This window comes from Dendropsophus ebraccatus, chromosome 2 (assembly GCF_027789765.1).
Source record: "Dendropsophus ebraccatus isolate aDenEbr1 chromosome 2, aDenEbr1.pat, whole genome shotgun sequence".
Classification (NCBI taxonomy): domain Eukaryota; kingdom Metazoa; phylum Chordata; class Amphibia; order Anura; family Hylidae; genus Dendropsophus; species Dendropsophus ebraccatus.
The window spans coordinates 210,717,147-210,731,606 of NC_091455.1; the positions used below are offsets into that span (position 1 = coordinate 210,717,147).

Consider the following 14,460-nt stretch of genomic DNA (forward strand, 5'->3'; position numbering starts at 1 on the left):
TTCTCGCAGGACGTACAGCAGATGATAAGTACTGGAAGATTGGTTGCTTCTCAAAAGATGATATCTGATTGATTGATCACCATTGATTGAATATGATCAACTCCTCGTTAGAGGACCCTTATGACAAAATGTTGAAACTGGATAATCCCTTTAAAAGGGGTGACGTACACCTAAAACTAAAATGCTGAGTGTTCGGGTTCGGAGAGCGTTGGCGAACCTGAATAGTTTGGCAAGTCCGTCCACCACTAGTCCTACAGTCTGGCATCTGCTGAACAAATGTAACACTGGATCGGTCAATCCAATCAAATATTTTTTCTTACCTTTTCTTACTGTACTAGAATGCATGACATACGATTAGCTGTAGATACCTTCAAAGCCCATGTTATAGCATGCTGACACATAGGCCGGCAGTACAGGTGCCAGCCATGATTAAGAGCACGAGCACACAACCGCAAGGAGGTCGGGTTTACGTCCCCTCCTTCTGCCAGTGAAGTGTCATCAGCTTTTTCTTCTTCTTTGATGATGATGAGAAAGCAAAGTATGAGTCACTGACAAGTCATCGATTTGTTCCGGAAAGTGAAAAAAACGTAGAATATCTTCATTTTATGTCTTGAGTTATAGATGTTATTAAAGGAGAGATGAGCAGCTGCTATTGTCGGGGAGTCGTGGTGAGCGGACCTGCCAAACTGATCAGGTTAGGCAACGTTCTCCAAACCTCAAGGCTCTGCATTTAAAGGAGAAGTCCGGCGAAAATTTTTATTAAAGTATTGTATTGACTCCCAAAAGTTATACAAATCACCGATATACACTTATTACAGGAAATGCTTATAAAGTGCTTTTTTCCCTGCACTTACTACTGCATCAAGGCTTTACTTCCTGGATAACAGGGGGATGTCCCTTCCTGGATAACATGGTGATGTCACTTCCTGGATAACATGGTGATGTCACTTCCTGGATAACATGGTGATGTCACTTCCTGGATGACATGGTGATGTCACTTCCTGGATAACAGGGGGATGTCACTTCCTGGATAACATGGTGATGTCACTTCCTGGATAACATGGTGATGTTACTTCCTGGATAAAATGGTGATATCACTTCCTGGATAACATGGTGATGTCACTTCCTGGATAACATGGTGATGTCACTTCCTGGACGCTGGGGGCCCACAATACCTCAAGTAGAGTTAAAGACTGTTAACACGAAGCGATCTGCGAATTTTTAGCGAACGATGAACGACGATTTAAAAACATGTTAAAAGATCAAAATGAATGATTTTTCGCTCATCGCTTGATCGCTTGCTGTGTTTAAACAGAACGATTATCACTCAAATGCGATCATTATTGCGAAAATTCAAACGATAATCGTTCCGAGTAAACGCAGCATTGGAGAATAGCCAATTAGTGATCAGTAGAAAATTATGTAAAACATAATCACTATAATGACAGATTTTCCGAACCATTGATGATGTGTTAAAGGGGTTATCCAGCGAAAAATGTTTTCTTTTAAATCAATTGGTTTGAATTGGTGTATTCTTTCCGATCTGACACAGTGCTCTCTGCTGCCACCTCTGTCCGTGTCAGGAACTGTCCAGAGCAAGAGAGGTTTTCTATGGGGATTTGTTAATGCTAAATGGACAGAGGGGGCAGCAGTGAGCACTGTGTCAGAATGTGGAGAGAATACACCACTTCATGCAGGACATACAGCAGCTGATAAGTAATGGAAGACTTTAGATTTTTTGATAGAAGTAAATTACAAATCTCTCTAACTTTCTGCCACCAGTTGGTTTGAAAGAAAAACACTGGAGTTCCCCTTTAATGGCAGATATTGACTACAAAGTCATTTGAAAACTTTCAGTTTTCCCTTTAAATGTGTCCTCCGTTTATGATCTGTTCCCGGCTATATATTCAATAATTGCATATTAAAAAAAACCTGAATGTGTGAACGCTCCTCTACTATCAGGTGAATATTTTTATGTCCAAATTTCAAATTAAACAAACAAAAAAATAAAAAAAAAATGTCTTCTCTATTTATATAATTCACCGACAGGAATCACCGACTAAAAGTAGATGTCGACTCTTAATTCCCATCAAAGTCCCGTCCGGAGGATTAGCCGCTCTTAATCACCCAGTTAACCATCAGTAGACAATGGACAAATTGTCAATTTTTTACTGTCGAGAAAACTTGTCCGTCCAGGAAACATATGGAATTTAACCTGGTACCGACCGGGGGCCCTTTCCTTATTCCTACCCCCCCACCCCCCATTATATAGATATAGGAAGTTGACAAAACTGTCACCGTGTAACACTAGAGAAGACACATCTACAGAACGCCCACGGAGGAGGGGGGGGGGGCGCCTCCAATTAGGTCTCCTAAGCCGGCAGCCATATTGTTTTTGTCCTCTCTCGTCTGTCAGGAGGTATTTAAGCTCCATATTTTCATCTGTCACTCGTGAAAGGCTCTGTCATCCCAAGCTTACGGGACGCCTTGCCAAAAAATATCCATACGGTGGCCCACAATGACAATATTATATTATATTTGGATAATCCCCCCCTTCCTAACGTTTGTTCCCTCAGCGGTCCGGGCTTAAGTTGCATATTTTGGCCAAGATTTTGCTGATGTATACTATCAGCGGGAGAGAAATGAAATCCAAGGGTTACGTCTCTTATTACAAGGAATCGCCCTCCTCCTCGAGAGCTTTATCCACCGAGTGGCCTTAATATCTATATTCATGGGAACCAGCCATGCTTAATTATAGCAAACCGTCTTCTTATCCTGTGAGGGTGTTGGGGCGGGGGGGGGGGGGGGTAGTGTTACTATTACGGCTTGTCGGGGACCTGGATGAGAGAATTTTTTTTTTTTTTTAGAAAATGTAATTTTCCGCGTCTCGGATGATTATAGCGCAGATTAAAATGTAAAATGGCTTCCTTGCTGTGAAGAGTATGGAGAATTTTGCGGAGGTGCTTACCTTGTTACAGGTTACTTACCGCTTGGAGGAATCGTCTGCCGAGCTTTTTTGCTTTTTTCCGGTAATGACTGTAATAAAGATGTTTGTTATTACGGGAGATGGAAATAGTCTATTAAAATAGAGTCCGGGGCGGCCGGGATTTTCTCTATTTCCTAGAGAACAAGATTAATTGATTCCTTCTCTCTCCGGGGCTGTTTACGTCTGGGCTGGTGAGTCCAATTTCGAGGCGTGCTGGAAGGAGACCCGGCGGTGCGGGGAAGGGTTCACGTGAATTCACTGGGATGAAGAGGTGACGGCCGTATAGGTTTATAGCAATTGATTTAAAGTAGGATCTATTAGTAATCCGCTGTCGTTTTGTGTATGCAGCTCCTATGCAGACTGCACCAGGTTGATCAACAAAATACCATTTACTGAAGCCTTACCTACAGGGAGCACCTATATACTGGGGTCCTAGCTACAGGGATCACCTATATACTGGGGTCCTAGCTACAGGGAGCACCTATATACTGGGGTCCTAGCGACAGGGAGCACCTATATATTGGGGTCCTAGCTACAGGGAGCACCTATATACTGGGGTCCTAGCTACAGGGATCACCTATATACTGGGGTCCTAGCTACAGGGATCACCTATATACTGGGGTCCTAGCTACAGGGAGCACCTATATACTGGGGTCCTAGCTACAGGGAGCACCTATATACTGGGGACCTACCTACAGGGAGCACCTATATACTGGTGTCCTAGCTACAGGGAGCACCTATATACTGGGGTCCTACCTACAGGGAGCACCTATATACTGGGGTCCTACTTACAGGGAGCACCTATATACTGGGGTCCTACCTACAGGAAACATCTATATACTGGGGTCCTACCTACAGGGAGCACCTATATACTGGGGTCCTACCTACAGGGAGCACCTATATACTGGAGTCCTACCTACAGGGAGCACCTATATACTGGGGTCCTACTTACAGGGAGCACCTATATACTGGGGTCCTACCTACAGGGAGCACCTATATACTGGGGTCCTACCTACAGGGAGCACCTATATACTGGGGTCCTACCTACAGGAAGCACCTATATACTGGGGTCCTAGCTACATGGAGCACCTATATACTAGGGTCCTACCTACAGGGAGCAGCTATATACTGCAGCCCTACCTACAGGAATCATCTATGTACTGGAGTCCAACCTACAGGTAGCACATATATATTGGGGTCTTACCTAAAGTGGCACCTATGTACTAGGTGCCCTGCATTTACTAGGTACCTACAGGGCACATCTATATAATTGGGAAAAGTACCTACTGGGGCACCTATATACTCGAGGGACCGAAACCTACCTTCTGGGGCACATATACCCTGAGAAAAACTACCTACTGGGGAATCTATATACTGGGGGAAGCTACTGGCTGGGGGCACATATACCCTGAGGAAAACTACCTACTGGGGAATCTATATACTGGGGGAAGCTACTGGCTGGGGGCACATATACCCTGAGGAAAACTATCTATTGAGGGACCTAAATACTAGGGAAATGAGCTCCTGGGGGCACATATATATATATATATATATATATATATATATATATATATATACTTGTTAAAGCTATTTACCAGGAGCACACATACTAGAGAAAACTACCTACTGGGAGCAATGATACACTGGGGAAACTACCTACTGGGCACCTACACACAATGGGGAAACTACCGACTGGGGACCTACATACACTGGGGAAACTACCGACTGGGGACCTACATACACTGGGGAAACTATGGACTGGGCACCTACCTAATGGAGGATACTACATACTGCGCGGAGACTTGTCTACCTACTGAAGCACCTCGACCATGCCCCAACCCACCGACCTCCCCATTTTACTATGCTGGACACCAGTGGGGTATTTCTACTGTTTGGAGCTCTGTAGGTGCAGAAAAAGGTAAGGAGGGTGGTGTGAAAGTGCAACGATTAAGATGGTTGGCATCTGAAGCGGAGCCAGATGGAGGGAAAGTGATCAACTCCGATCTGGGAAAATGTTACTGTGCTGTAATCACTTATATGGTGTGTAGCAGTAGTGATAACAGTCATAGTGTGGCGGTATCATTGCTGATATCCTTCTGTGTATATAGGGGGAGATTTATCAAACATGGAGTAAAGTGAAACTGGCTCAGTCGCCCCTAGCAACCAATCAGATTCCACCTTTCATTCCTCACAGACTCTTTAGAAAATGAAAAGTGGAATCTGATTGGTTGCTAGGGGCAACTGAGCCAGTTTCACTTTACTCCATGTTTGATAAATCTCCCCCATTGTGTTCTGTTCAGTAGCTGTACTAACAGGGTATTCCAGTATTACATTATACATGGCTGGGGCTGATACTTTCCCATCCTGGCCCCACAGCTCCTGTTCTGGCTCCTGTCATCCCCCATTGATCATTGTCTCCATTAAATCAAGTGTTTGCATTTTTGGTGGGAGTTGAGGTTGTTTCGTTCCCCCATAGCCCTCGTTTTATCGTAACTTCCCCTTTCAGTCACTTTATTACAACAATCAGATAGGAGATAAGACGTCGGATCAAAGAGAAAAGCCGGACTGATTAAAGACAGATCCCTTACACGCTGTTACGGCTTGTTCTTCACCGCCCGGACTTGTCGCATCGTTCAGCACAGTGGCTGAGAACTCCATGGAAAGAAGAGACTCAGATTTCTTCACGGTTTAGAAGGAACAGCACAATGCATTTCATTATGACATCACAAAGAGGAATTTCTTGTGTTGCGAAACAAGCAAATACTGTACATTGTGGAAGTCACCCGGCTCCGTCCTACATCTAAAGCCTGTGCCCACCTTGGCAAGCTCCAGTCAGGACCGATACTAAGGGCCCTATTACATGCCGATTATCGCTCCATGTAATAGAGACAATGATCAGCCGATAAAATGATCATCGTCTGATCGTTTCTTTAGGTCCAGACCTAAAATCGCTGGGCGCGCATTGCTACGTGTAATAGCTACGAGTAATAGCGACGCACGGCCAGCGGCTAATGAGTGAATAAACTGTTATAAGCTGCCGGGAAGCAAGCAGAGGGAAGGAGAAGATCCAGTTTACAGTTTAGGGCAAGGGCTGCACGGACATCTCTAACGATGTCCATGCAGCCCTTGTTAAACGATAATCGAGCTGTGTAATAGGCCGATCTAGCAGATCATTGCTCGTTTACATTATTAATCAAGCCGCCATTGGACCCTAAATTTTCTGCCAGCCTGAGGTGAATCTGAAATGGCGCACGCCCCCCTTAAGTGCTCACACCACCCATCACACCCAACCCATCCCCCCAATTCCTGCTAAACTTTCAATTTAGCAACCCCCATTTCCCCAACCGCTCGCCCGATCATGGTGAAATCTACCATCTTAAAGCTGGAGTAGATGTCACTAGCATTTTTCCACCAGGAAAACATTAAATGCAGTGCACACAGAGGCCATGCCCCCTCTGCATGCGGCCGCACCCCCGGAAACGTCTCCGACCCTCTGATGTGAGTGGAGCAGACGGATGAGATGCAAATAAAGTATTGAAAAAACAAGCATTTGTGAATTTATCAATTCCCATCTAGACCCTCTGCGCCACATTTTAAATGCCACCTATAGTCTTGATTAAAAATTTCTTACCATTTTGTGTATACTAGTGTTGAGCAAGTATGCTTGGTTGAGCATAGTGCTCGATTGGGCAACAGGGTGCTCGATCAAGCTTGATGCTAAACCAAGTACCTCATGGTGGTCGGGGAAATGGGGCCATACACCAATAACTGACTGAAGACCGTTTGGCGGTCTGTTATACCTATTCCATTTTTTCTTTATAATTTTTGTCCCTTCAAGGGATGTTTAAACGAAATGTACAAAAATGAGAACGACAAAATGTTATAGGTTTTTGCAAGACACATTAGAACACTGACAGTATCGGCATACCGCCAGAGTTCTAATGTGTCTGGCCAAGACCTGTTACATTTTTTTGCTTAAATTTTTTAAAATATTTTGTATAAACATCCCTTGAAAGGATGGAATATACAAAAATGAGAAAAAATAGAATAGGTTAACCAAGCACCCTGGAGCCACCTGATTAAATGCTTGTGTCTTCCATTGATTTCAATGGGGTTCGTTATTAGAGTCGAGCACTTGAGCATTGAAAAATTCTTGACTTGAGTAACGCGCACTCTAGCATTTAAGTGCTCGCTCAACAGTTGTGTATACAGCTCACACGCAGTTCTGTAAATTTACATGACAACAGACTACAAACAGATTATTCAACAATATTCAAAGTACTTGATGGCCACTGGATATGGTGGTAAAGTGTCCCTCATCAATACAGAACAAAGTACTGGATGGCTAGAGAGCTTCCTTAGACTTAGCTCAAGTGAGTACTGATTCTCATTGAAGAGACCCAGTTGTGTATAGAGACTTTCTTTCTGGCAATGCTCTATGGGAAAAACATATGCAAATTAGCTCTACTCCAGATAGAGAGGCTGAGTGTGGTGGGACCAAAGACATAATAAATCTCCTTGAAGAGAACATCATAAAGACCTTTACTAACCAAACCTGAGTCTACTACTAAAGGAACAGTCGTCCATCTGAAGGGGCCTCTCCACCTTCAATAATTGCTGCTTACCGGTCGATATCGGTGTGATAGACCGTGACTGTCCATAGGATAAGTAGACTTGCCTCTATATGACCCTCTAGTTCCTGCTTAACAACGTCAGAGGATAAAACTAGTGTCAGATTCCACTGACATAATGGACATAAGTGACGGGACAGCCGATAGTGTGAACACAGCTTAAGGTGTACTCCATGACCCTTTATTCAGGAAACATAGAGACTGACGAAGCCCTTTCTGTCTGTATGTTTCCTAAGTGTTCTCTATTAACCTTGTCTCAAACCTTTAACACTTGTACAGTCATCGTGAACACAAATTGGCCATAAAACCTTCATAGGAGAGAGATTTCCTTCCTTTACTGTTGACTCATTCGAGACTTCTTGAAGATTTATGGGTTTCACAAGTCATAAGGTGTCTGGGTATCCAGCATACAGAATGCCGATGTGATGGGAGCCTGTGGTTTAAGAATAGAATATTTCTGTGTATAGAAACTTAGCGTGTCACAACCGGACATCTCTACGACGAGGAACATCTATAGAATTATAATGGAACGGTCATCAAAGTGGTGGAACTACTTGGGAAAAATATTTTACGTAGTTGGTGAGAATAATGGCTGCTTGGTGATGACCTCTGTTTCTAAGATTAATATCAGTGGATTTCACCAAAATAGTTGGAGCCTGCCCAAAATCTAGTGTGTATAGAGGCCTCTTGACTGTCCCTCAAGGGGCAAATGGGGCATCTTGGGTTTCATCTCTTCTGATCAGAGGTAAACCAGGTAGCTCCTGGATAGGGTTGGGCGGACTTGCCAAACTGTTTTGGTTTGGCATCGTTCTCCGAAACTGAATGCTCAGTATTTAACTTTCGGCAGCTGGAGAAAGTGGATGGCGCCCTAGGGAGTCCTGGAAACATGGATATAGCCATAGGCCATAGGCTGTATACATGTTTTTATGGCCACCTTAGGGCAGCATCTAATATCTCCGCCAGGAGTCAAATGCGTTCAGGTTTTGAGTGCATTGTCAAACCCGAGCAATTCGTCAATCCTGCTTAAGACTACCCCTGTATTCCAATGCGAAATCTGTTAAAGGGTCACCCTACTACTAATTTACACTACTGTGTGTCAGAGGGGTCTTTGTCCCAACTTTGCACCCCTATAGCTTTGCCCCAGTCACAGGTTTTCTCAGACTATTTAAAACCATTTTTTGGCCAAATCATAAACAATTCAGCTCCTCCGCAGGGTTGGATGGGATGGGTTGCCTATTTGTAAAGGGACTCGGACAAACCAAGACTGGGCCACCATCCATTTTTAATATTTGACAGCTGGCAGGAGGGAATTTGATGAGTACCAACTTACCTCTCCCCGTGCCCACGGTAATTGGCAGGACAGGGCTTGAGACTTCAGTGCTGACACATCATGATGGACTGGCCGCTCAGCCAGTCAGTGACTGGGGTGGGACACCACTACAGTCACTGATTGGCTGAGCGGAAAGTCCATCTGCTGGGACAGGCATTTTCCCCCCAGTCAGGGAAAATGCCGTCCAACAAGGGTGCCGGGACCATCACTTGGGTCTCTTCAATGTAAGGCTATGTTCACACAACGTCCGTTCTTTTCATAGTAAAATAGCTTGTATTGAAGCCAATGCAAAACACAACGTATTGAACCATGGCCGTTGAAATAATTGACACGTCAACTATTTCCATCCTTCGTGCATTGTTTTCAATCCTATTTTTAATGCAACAACGGCCGTCGTTTGACATAAATACAGGGGCCATTGTTGTCTGTGCCTCGTGTGAACATAGCCTAAAACTCAACCCTGTGTTGTGCTGGAAGATAAGGCTTGTCGTTTTCTCTGCATTGAAATCATTTTGCACTACAGGTGGGTTGATAGTTATTATGGTCAGTTTGGTAACTTTATTTTTCAAAAACACTCAAATATTTTTGCTCAAAATAAAAACAACAAAAAAGATAAATGTTAACCCCTAGACGACCCTGGACGTAACGTTACGTCATGGAAGTCTGTCCCCAGACGACCCATGACGTAACGTTACGTCATGGGCATTCCGCGCTGCAGGGGGTTAATAAAAACATATAAAGTAAAGATCGCTGCTGATCCTTTCAGCAGCGACCTTTTACTCACCTGCAGCCGCGGAATCGCGTCCCCCACGCCATCACGATCGCTGTGATTGGCTGGCCAATTAAGGGCAGCCAATCACAGCAATACCGGTGCATTGTGGGCCGGTATGACGTTAGAACACCGTGATTGGTGCTCAGAGACAGCACCAATCACGGTTATGCCGGACCACGTGACCCCCGCGTGTACCACGTGACCCCCGCCCCCCGATCACCCGGATTGGCCGTTTGCCAGTAACTGGCCAATCACGGGCGAGGCGGGCGTTTCAAAATATTGATCCCTCCCTGCTCGCCCTCCTTTTCGTCAGGATCGCCGAGCAGAGAGGGTGTTTGTGAGTTGCCCGCTGCTGCCCCGTTGTGCCCCGTCATCGCCCCCCCCCTGTGCCATCGCCCCCCCCCTGTGCCATCGCCCCCCTGTGCCATCACTCCCCTGTGCCATCCGCCCCCCTGTGAGATCCGCCCCTGTGCCATCCGCCCCCCTGTGAGATCCGCCCCTGTGCCATCCGCCCCCCTGTGAGATCCGCCGCTGTGCCATCTGCCCCCCTGTCCCATTCCCCCCTGTGCCATCTTCCCCCCCTCTTCCCATCAGCTACTGCCCCCCTTCCTCCTCTGTCTTCCTCCTCTTCTCCCCCTTGTCTTCCTCCTCTTCTCCCCCCCCTGTCATCCTCTTCTCCCCCCCTGTCATCCTCTCCTTCTCCCCTGTGCCCTCCCACTGTTCTTGTGCTCCCCCCCCATCTGTGCCAGCCTCGTTGGTGGCATAGTGCAGGGTGATCAGCCAGCAGTGCCCACTGTGTGCTGCCTGGCTGATCTCCTGAAATTTGTGACTGTGCAGCAGCAGTAGTTCTACTGCTGCTGCTGCTCCTGTCTCTCTTGTTCTGATCAGTGACTCATCACTGATCAGCAACAAGTGGGCACAAGTTTTCTTTTTTTGTTTTCCCCTGCGCCACTCCGTGCTGCCCGTGCTGTCGCATCCGTCGGTGGCATAGTGTGTGCAGGGAGATCCTGCTAGCAGCATCCTCTGTGCTGCTAGCGGTCCCCCTGCCTCTCTTTGCCCCCCTCAGATCGTTCCTCCGCACCGCCCCCTCATCTGCCCACCTCACTTTCCCACCCCTGTGCCAGCCTCCCCCTGCCTCTTTTTGACCCCTCAGACCGTTCCTCCACCAGCCTCACCTGCCCACCCCTGTGCCATCCTCCACCTGCCCACCCCTGTGCCATCCTCCACCTGCCCACCCCTGTGCCATCCTCTCTGCCCCTCTTTGCCTCCTCAGACAGTTCCCCCCCACCTCACCTGCCCACCCCTGTGCCATCCTCCACCCTTGCCTCTTTGTTCCTCCAACCCCCACCCACCGCCCCGTTTCTCTTGTTCTGATCAGTGACTAATCACTGATCAGCAACAAGTGTGCCCCTTTTTTTCTCTAACAAATACTTTTTTCCCCCTTTTTTTGCGTCCGTGCTGCCCAGTCCCTCTGCCTCTCTTTGCCCCCTCAGACCTCACCTGCCCACCTCACCGACCCACCCCTGTACCAGCCTCTCCCCCCTGAGTCACTTTGCCCACTCAGACCGTTCCTCTGCCACCCTCCCCCTCACCTGGCCACCTCACCTGCCCACCCCTGTGCCAGCTTCTCCCCCCTGACTCTCTTTGCCCACTCAGACAGTTCCTCCGCCACCCACCCCCTCACCTGCCCACCCCTCTGCCATCCCCCCTGTCTCTCTTGTTCTGATCAGTGACTATTCACTGATCAGCAACAAGTGGGCACAGTTTTTTTTTCCCTTGAAAAGTGTAAGTGTAAAAAACACACACACTACACATAAATAAATTTTACTGATTTACATAACCCCCCCATATCTAAATCTTACAAAAATGTCCCATCGTGTGTATTCGGCTGAAGAGGCATATGCTCTTATTGCCTCTGACACCGATACAGCCAGTGAGGGAGAAGAGGAAGATCCTACTTTCCTCGTTTCGACCTCCTCCTCCTCCTCTTCATCATGTAGCGATGATGAACCCCCAAGGCGCCGAAGGCGTCCAAGGCGAACGCCTCGGGCAGCCTCCCCCGATCTCCACCCCAGTGACCCCATCTCCACCCCAGCCCCCCATACAAGTGAGCCCATCTGGACCCCAGTCCCCCCCAATTTTGAGCCACAGATTCCCGATTTTGTGGGACAATCGGGAATCCAATTTGACCCCTCAGGCTTCACTGAAATAGACTTTTTTAAGCTCTTTTTCAGTGATGAACTGATAAGTCTGATGGTCGTGCAAACTAATTTGTACGCCCAGCAGTTTCTGGCTCAGCACCCCGTCTCCTCTTTTTTTTCGGGATCCCACAGCTGGACCCCAGTTGATGCAGCAGAAATGACCACATTTTGGGGTCTTCTGCTGCACATGGGGCTAGTTAAAAAACCCCGAATTAGGCAGTATTGGAGTGTGGATATTTTATATAACACTCCAATACACCGGATGGCCATGACAAGGCATCGCTTTGAGGCCATCCTCAAATTCCTGCATTACAACGATAATGCAAGGTGCCCCCCCCGAGATGATCCCTCTTACGACCGCCTATACAAAATTAGGCCGGTCATTGATCATCTTGCGGCCAAATTTTCGGAGGTATATATCCCAGGGAAATATATCTCCATTGACGAATCCCTTGTCAGCTTCAAGGGGAGAGTCCAATTTCGCCAGTACCTTCCAAGTAAGAGGGCAAGGTACGGCATCAAACTCTACAAACTCTGTGAGAGTACCTCAGGGTACACTCACAGATTTAGAGTTTATGAAGGGAGGGACACCCACATCCAACCTCCAGAATGTCCCCCCACTCTGGGAGTTAGTGGGAAGCTTGTGTGGGAACTGATGTTCCCACTACTGGATAAAGGTTACCACCTCTACGTGGATAACTTTTATACCAGTCTCCCTCTTTTCAAATCCCTCAGTACCCGAGCTACTGTAGCTTGCGGCACTGTGAGGAAAAATCAGAGAGGCCTCCCAAGATCTCCTGTGGCAGAAGTACTGCGACGGGGTGTCTTCAAGGCCCATTGTAGCGACAACCTGGTATTAGTCAAATATAAGGACAAACGCGATGTCCTTATTTTGACTACTATCCATGGTCCTGGCACGACCCCTGTCCCTGTCCGCGGTACCACCGCAGTAGCACTCAAACCCGATTGTATTTTGGACTACAATCGGTATATGGGAGGAGTTGATCTTTCAGATCAAGTCCTAAAGCCATATAGTGCTCTGCGGAAAACAAACATCTGGTACAAAAAGTTAGCCGTGCACATGGTCCAAACGGCAATGTACAACGCGTTTGTACTTTACCGTTGTGCCGGCCACCCTGGGAAATACCTCCAGTTTCAGGAGGCAGTTGTCAAGGCCCTGATTTTTTGTGGAGGAGAAGGAGGAGGGCCTAGTACTTCTGCAGCTGCAACTGGAGGTCCCCGTATCGTGCCAGGGCAGCACTTTCCTGGCGAAGTCCCTCACACTGGCAAGAAGGGCAAAAGCCAGAAAAGGTGTCGCGTGTGCTACAAAAGGGGGTTTAGAAAGGACACGTGTTTTCAGTGTGATACATGTCCTGATAAACCTGGCCTCTGTATAAAAGAATGCTTCAAGACGTACCATACGTCCATGGAGTATTAATTGCCAATCTTCAAAATTCCCAAATTTGTCCTTTCTACTTCTGGTCACTGGTCACTAGAGATGAGCGGACCGTTGGACTTTTGGTCGCTCTCTCGTAATGCCTGTGATCCCGGCTGCATAGTTGCGCTCCCGCGAATATGCGGGCAGGATATTCCAGGGAATTCAACATGGATTCCCTGGAATATACTGGCCACATATTCCCGGGAGCGCAAATATGCAGCCAGGAACACAGGCATTACGAGAGAGCGCCGATGCCATCGGACCAAAAGTCCGAACAGTTCGCTCATCTCTACTGGCCACATGTAGGGTTTATTTTTATTTTATTTTATTTTTATATAGGGTACATAGGGTCCATTTACACGGAAAGATTATCTGCCAAAGATTTGAAGCCAACGCCAGGAATGGATTTGAAAGAGGAGAAATCTCAGGCTTTCCTTTATGACCTGATCTCTGATCCAGCTTTGGAAACAGACTATAAACAGAGATCAGGTCGTAAAGGAAAGTCTGAGATTTCTCCACTTTCAAATCCATTCCTGGCTTTGGCTTCAAATCTTTGGCACATAATCTGTCAGATAATCTTTCTGTGTAAATAGACCCATACACGGCATAATTAGTGGAGGGCAGACTTTCCATGTCGGCATCACATGCCGATGTGGAAAGTCATACTGGCCTGACAGTTGAGCTTCTATGTTTCAACTGTCAGCCAATGCCGTGCCTATCTCCTAATTTAGACCTCAAATACACATGGGCTCCCAAGGCCCATTGTATTTGCAGGCTTATAATTAGAGCCAGATTTAGATTTTTTTTTTCTAGAAGGAACATACACGGCATAATTAGGGCATGATCACACTGAGCAAAATCGGGGGAATTCCAAAGCAGAGCTCCACTTGTCTCAGTCTCAAACAGTGTTAGTATGGGAGGGCTCGCGCGTCTCCGCTCAAAGAATTTACATGTCAGTTCTTTGAGCGGAGGCGTGCAAGCCCTCCCATAGACACACTGGTTTACACTGGGGCAGGTGGAATTCCAACGTTTTTGCTCGGTGTGAACGCACCCTTAGGGCCAGTTCACAATGAGTAAACACGGTGTAAATCCCACTGTGCTC

At 46.9% G+C, this 14,460-nt stretch overlaps 1 protein-coding gene across 1 annotated transcript; it reads left to right on the plus strand.

Moving 5' to 3' along the window:
- The first annotated feature begins 11,585 nt into the window (after window positions 1-11,585).
- Window positions 11,586-13,358, plus strand: LOC138784224 (piggyBac transposable element-derived protein 4-like). The gene is made up of 2 exons (XM_069959730.1): window positions 11,586-12,430; window positions 12,656-13,358. The coding sequence occupies exons 1-2, from the start codon at window positions 11,586-11,588 to the stop codon at window positions 13,356-13,358; spliced, it is 1,548 nt and encodes a 515-aa protein (XP_069815831.1).
- Window positions 13,359-14,460: the final 1,102 nt, after the last annotated feature.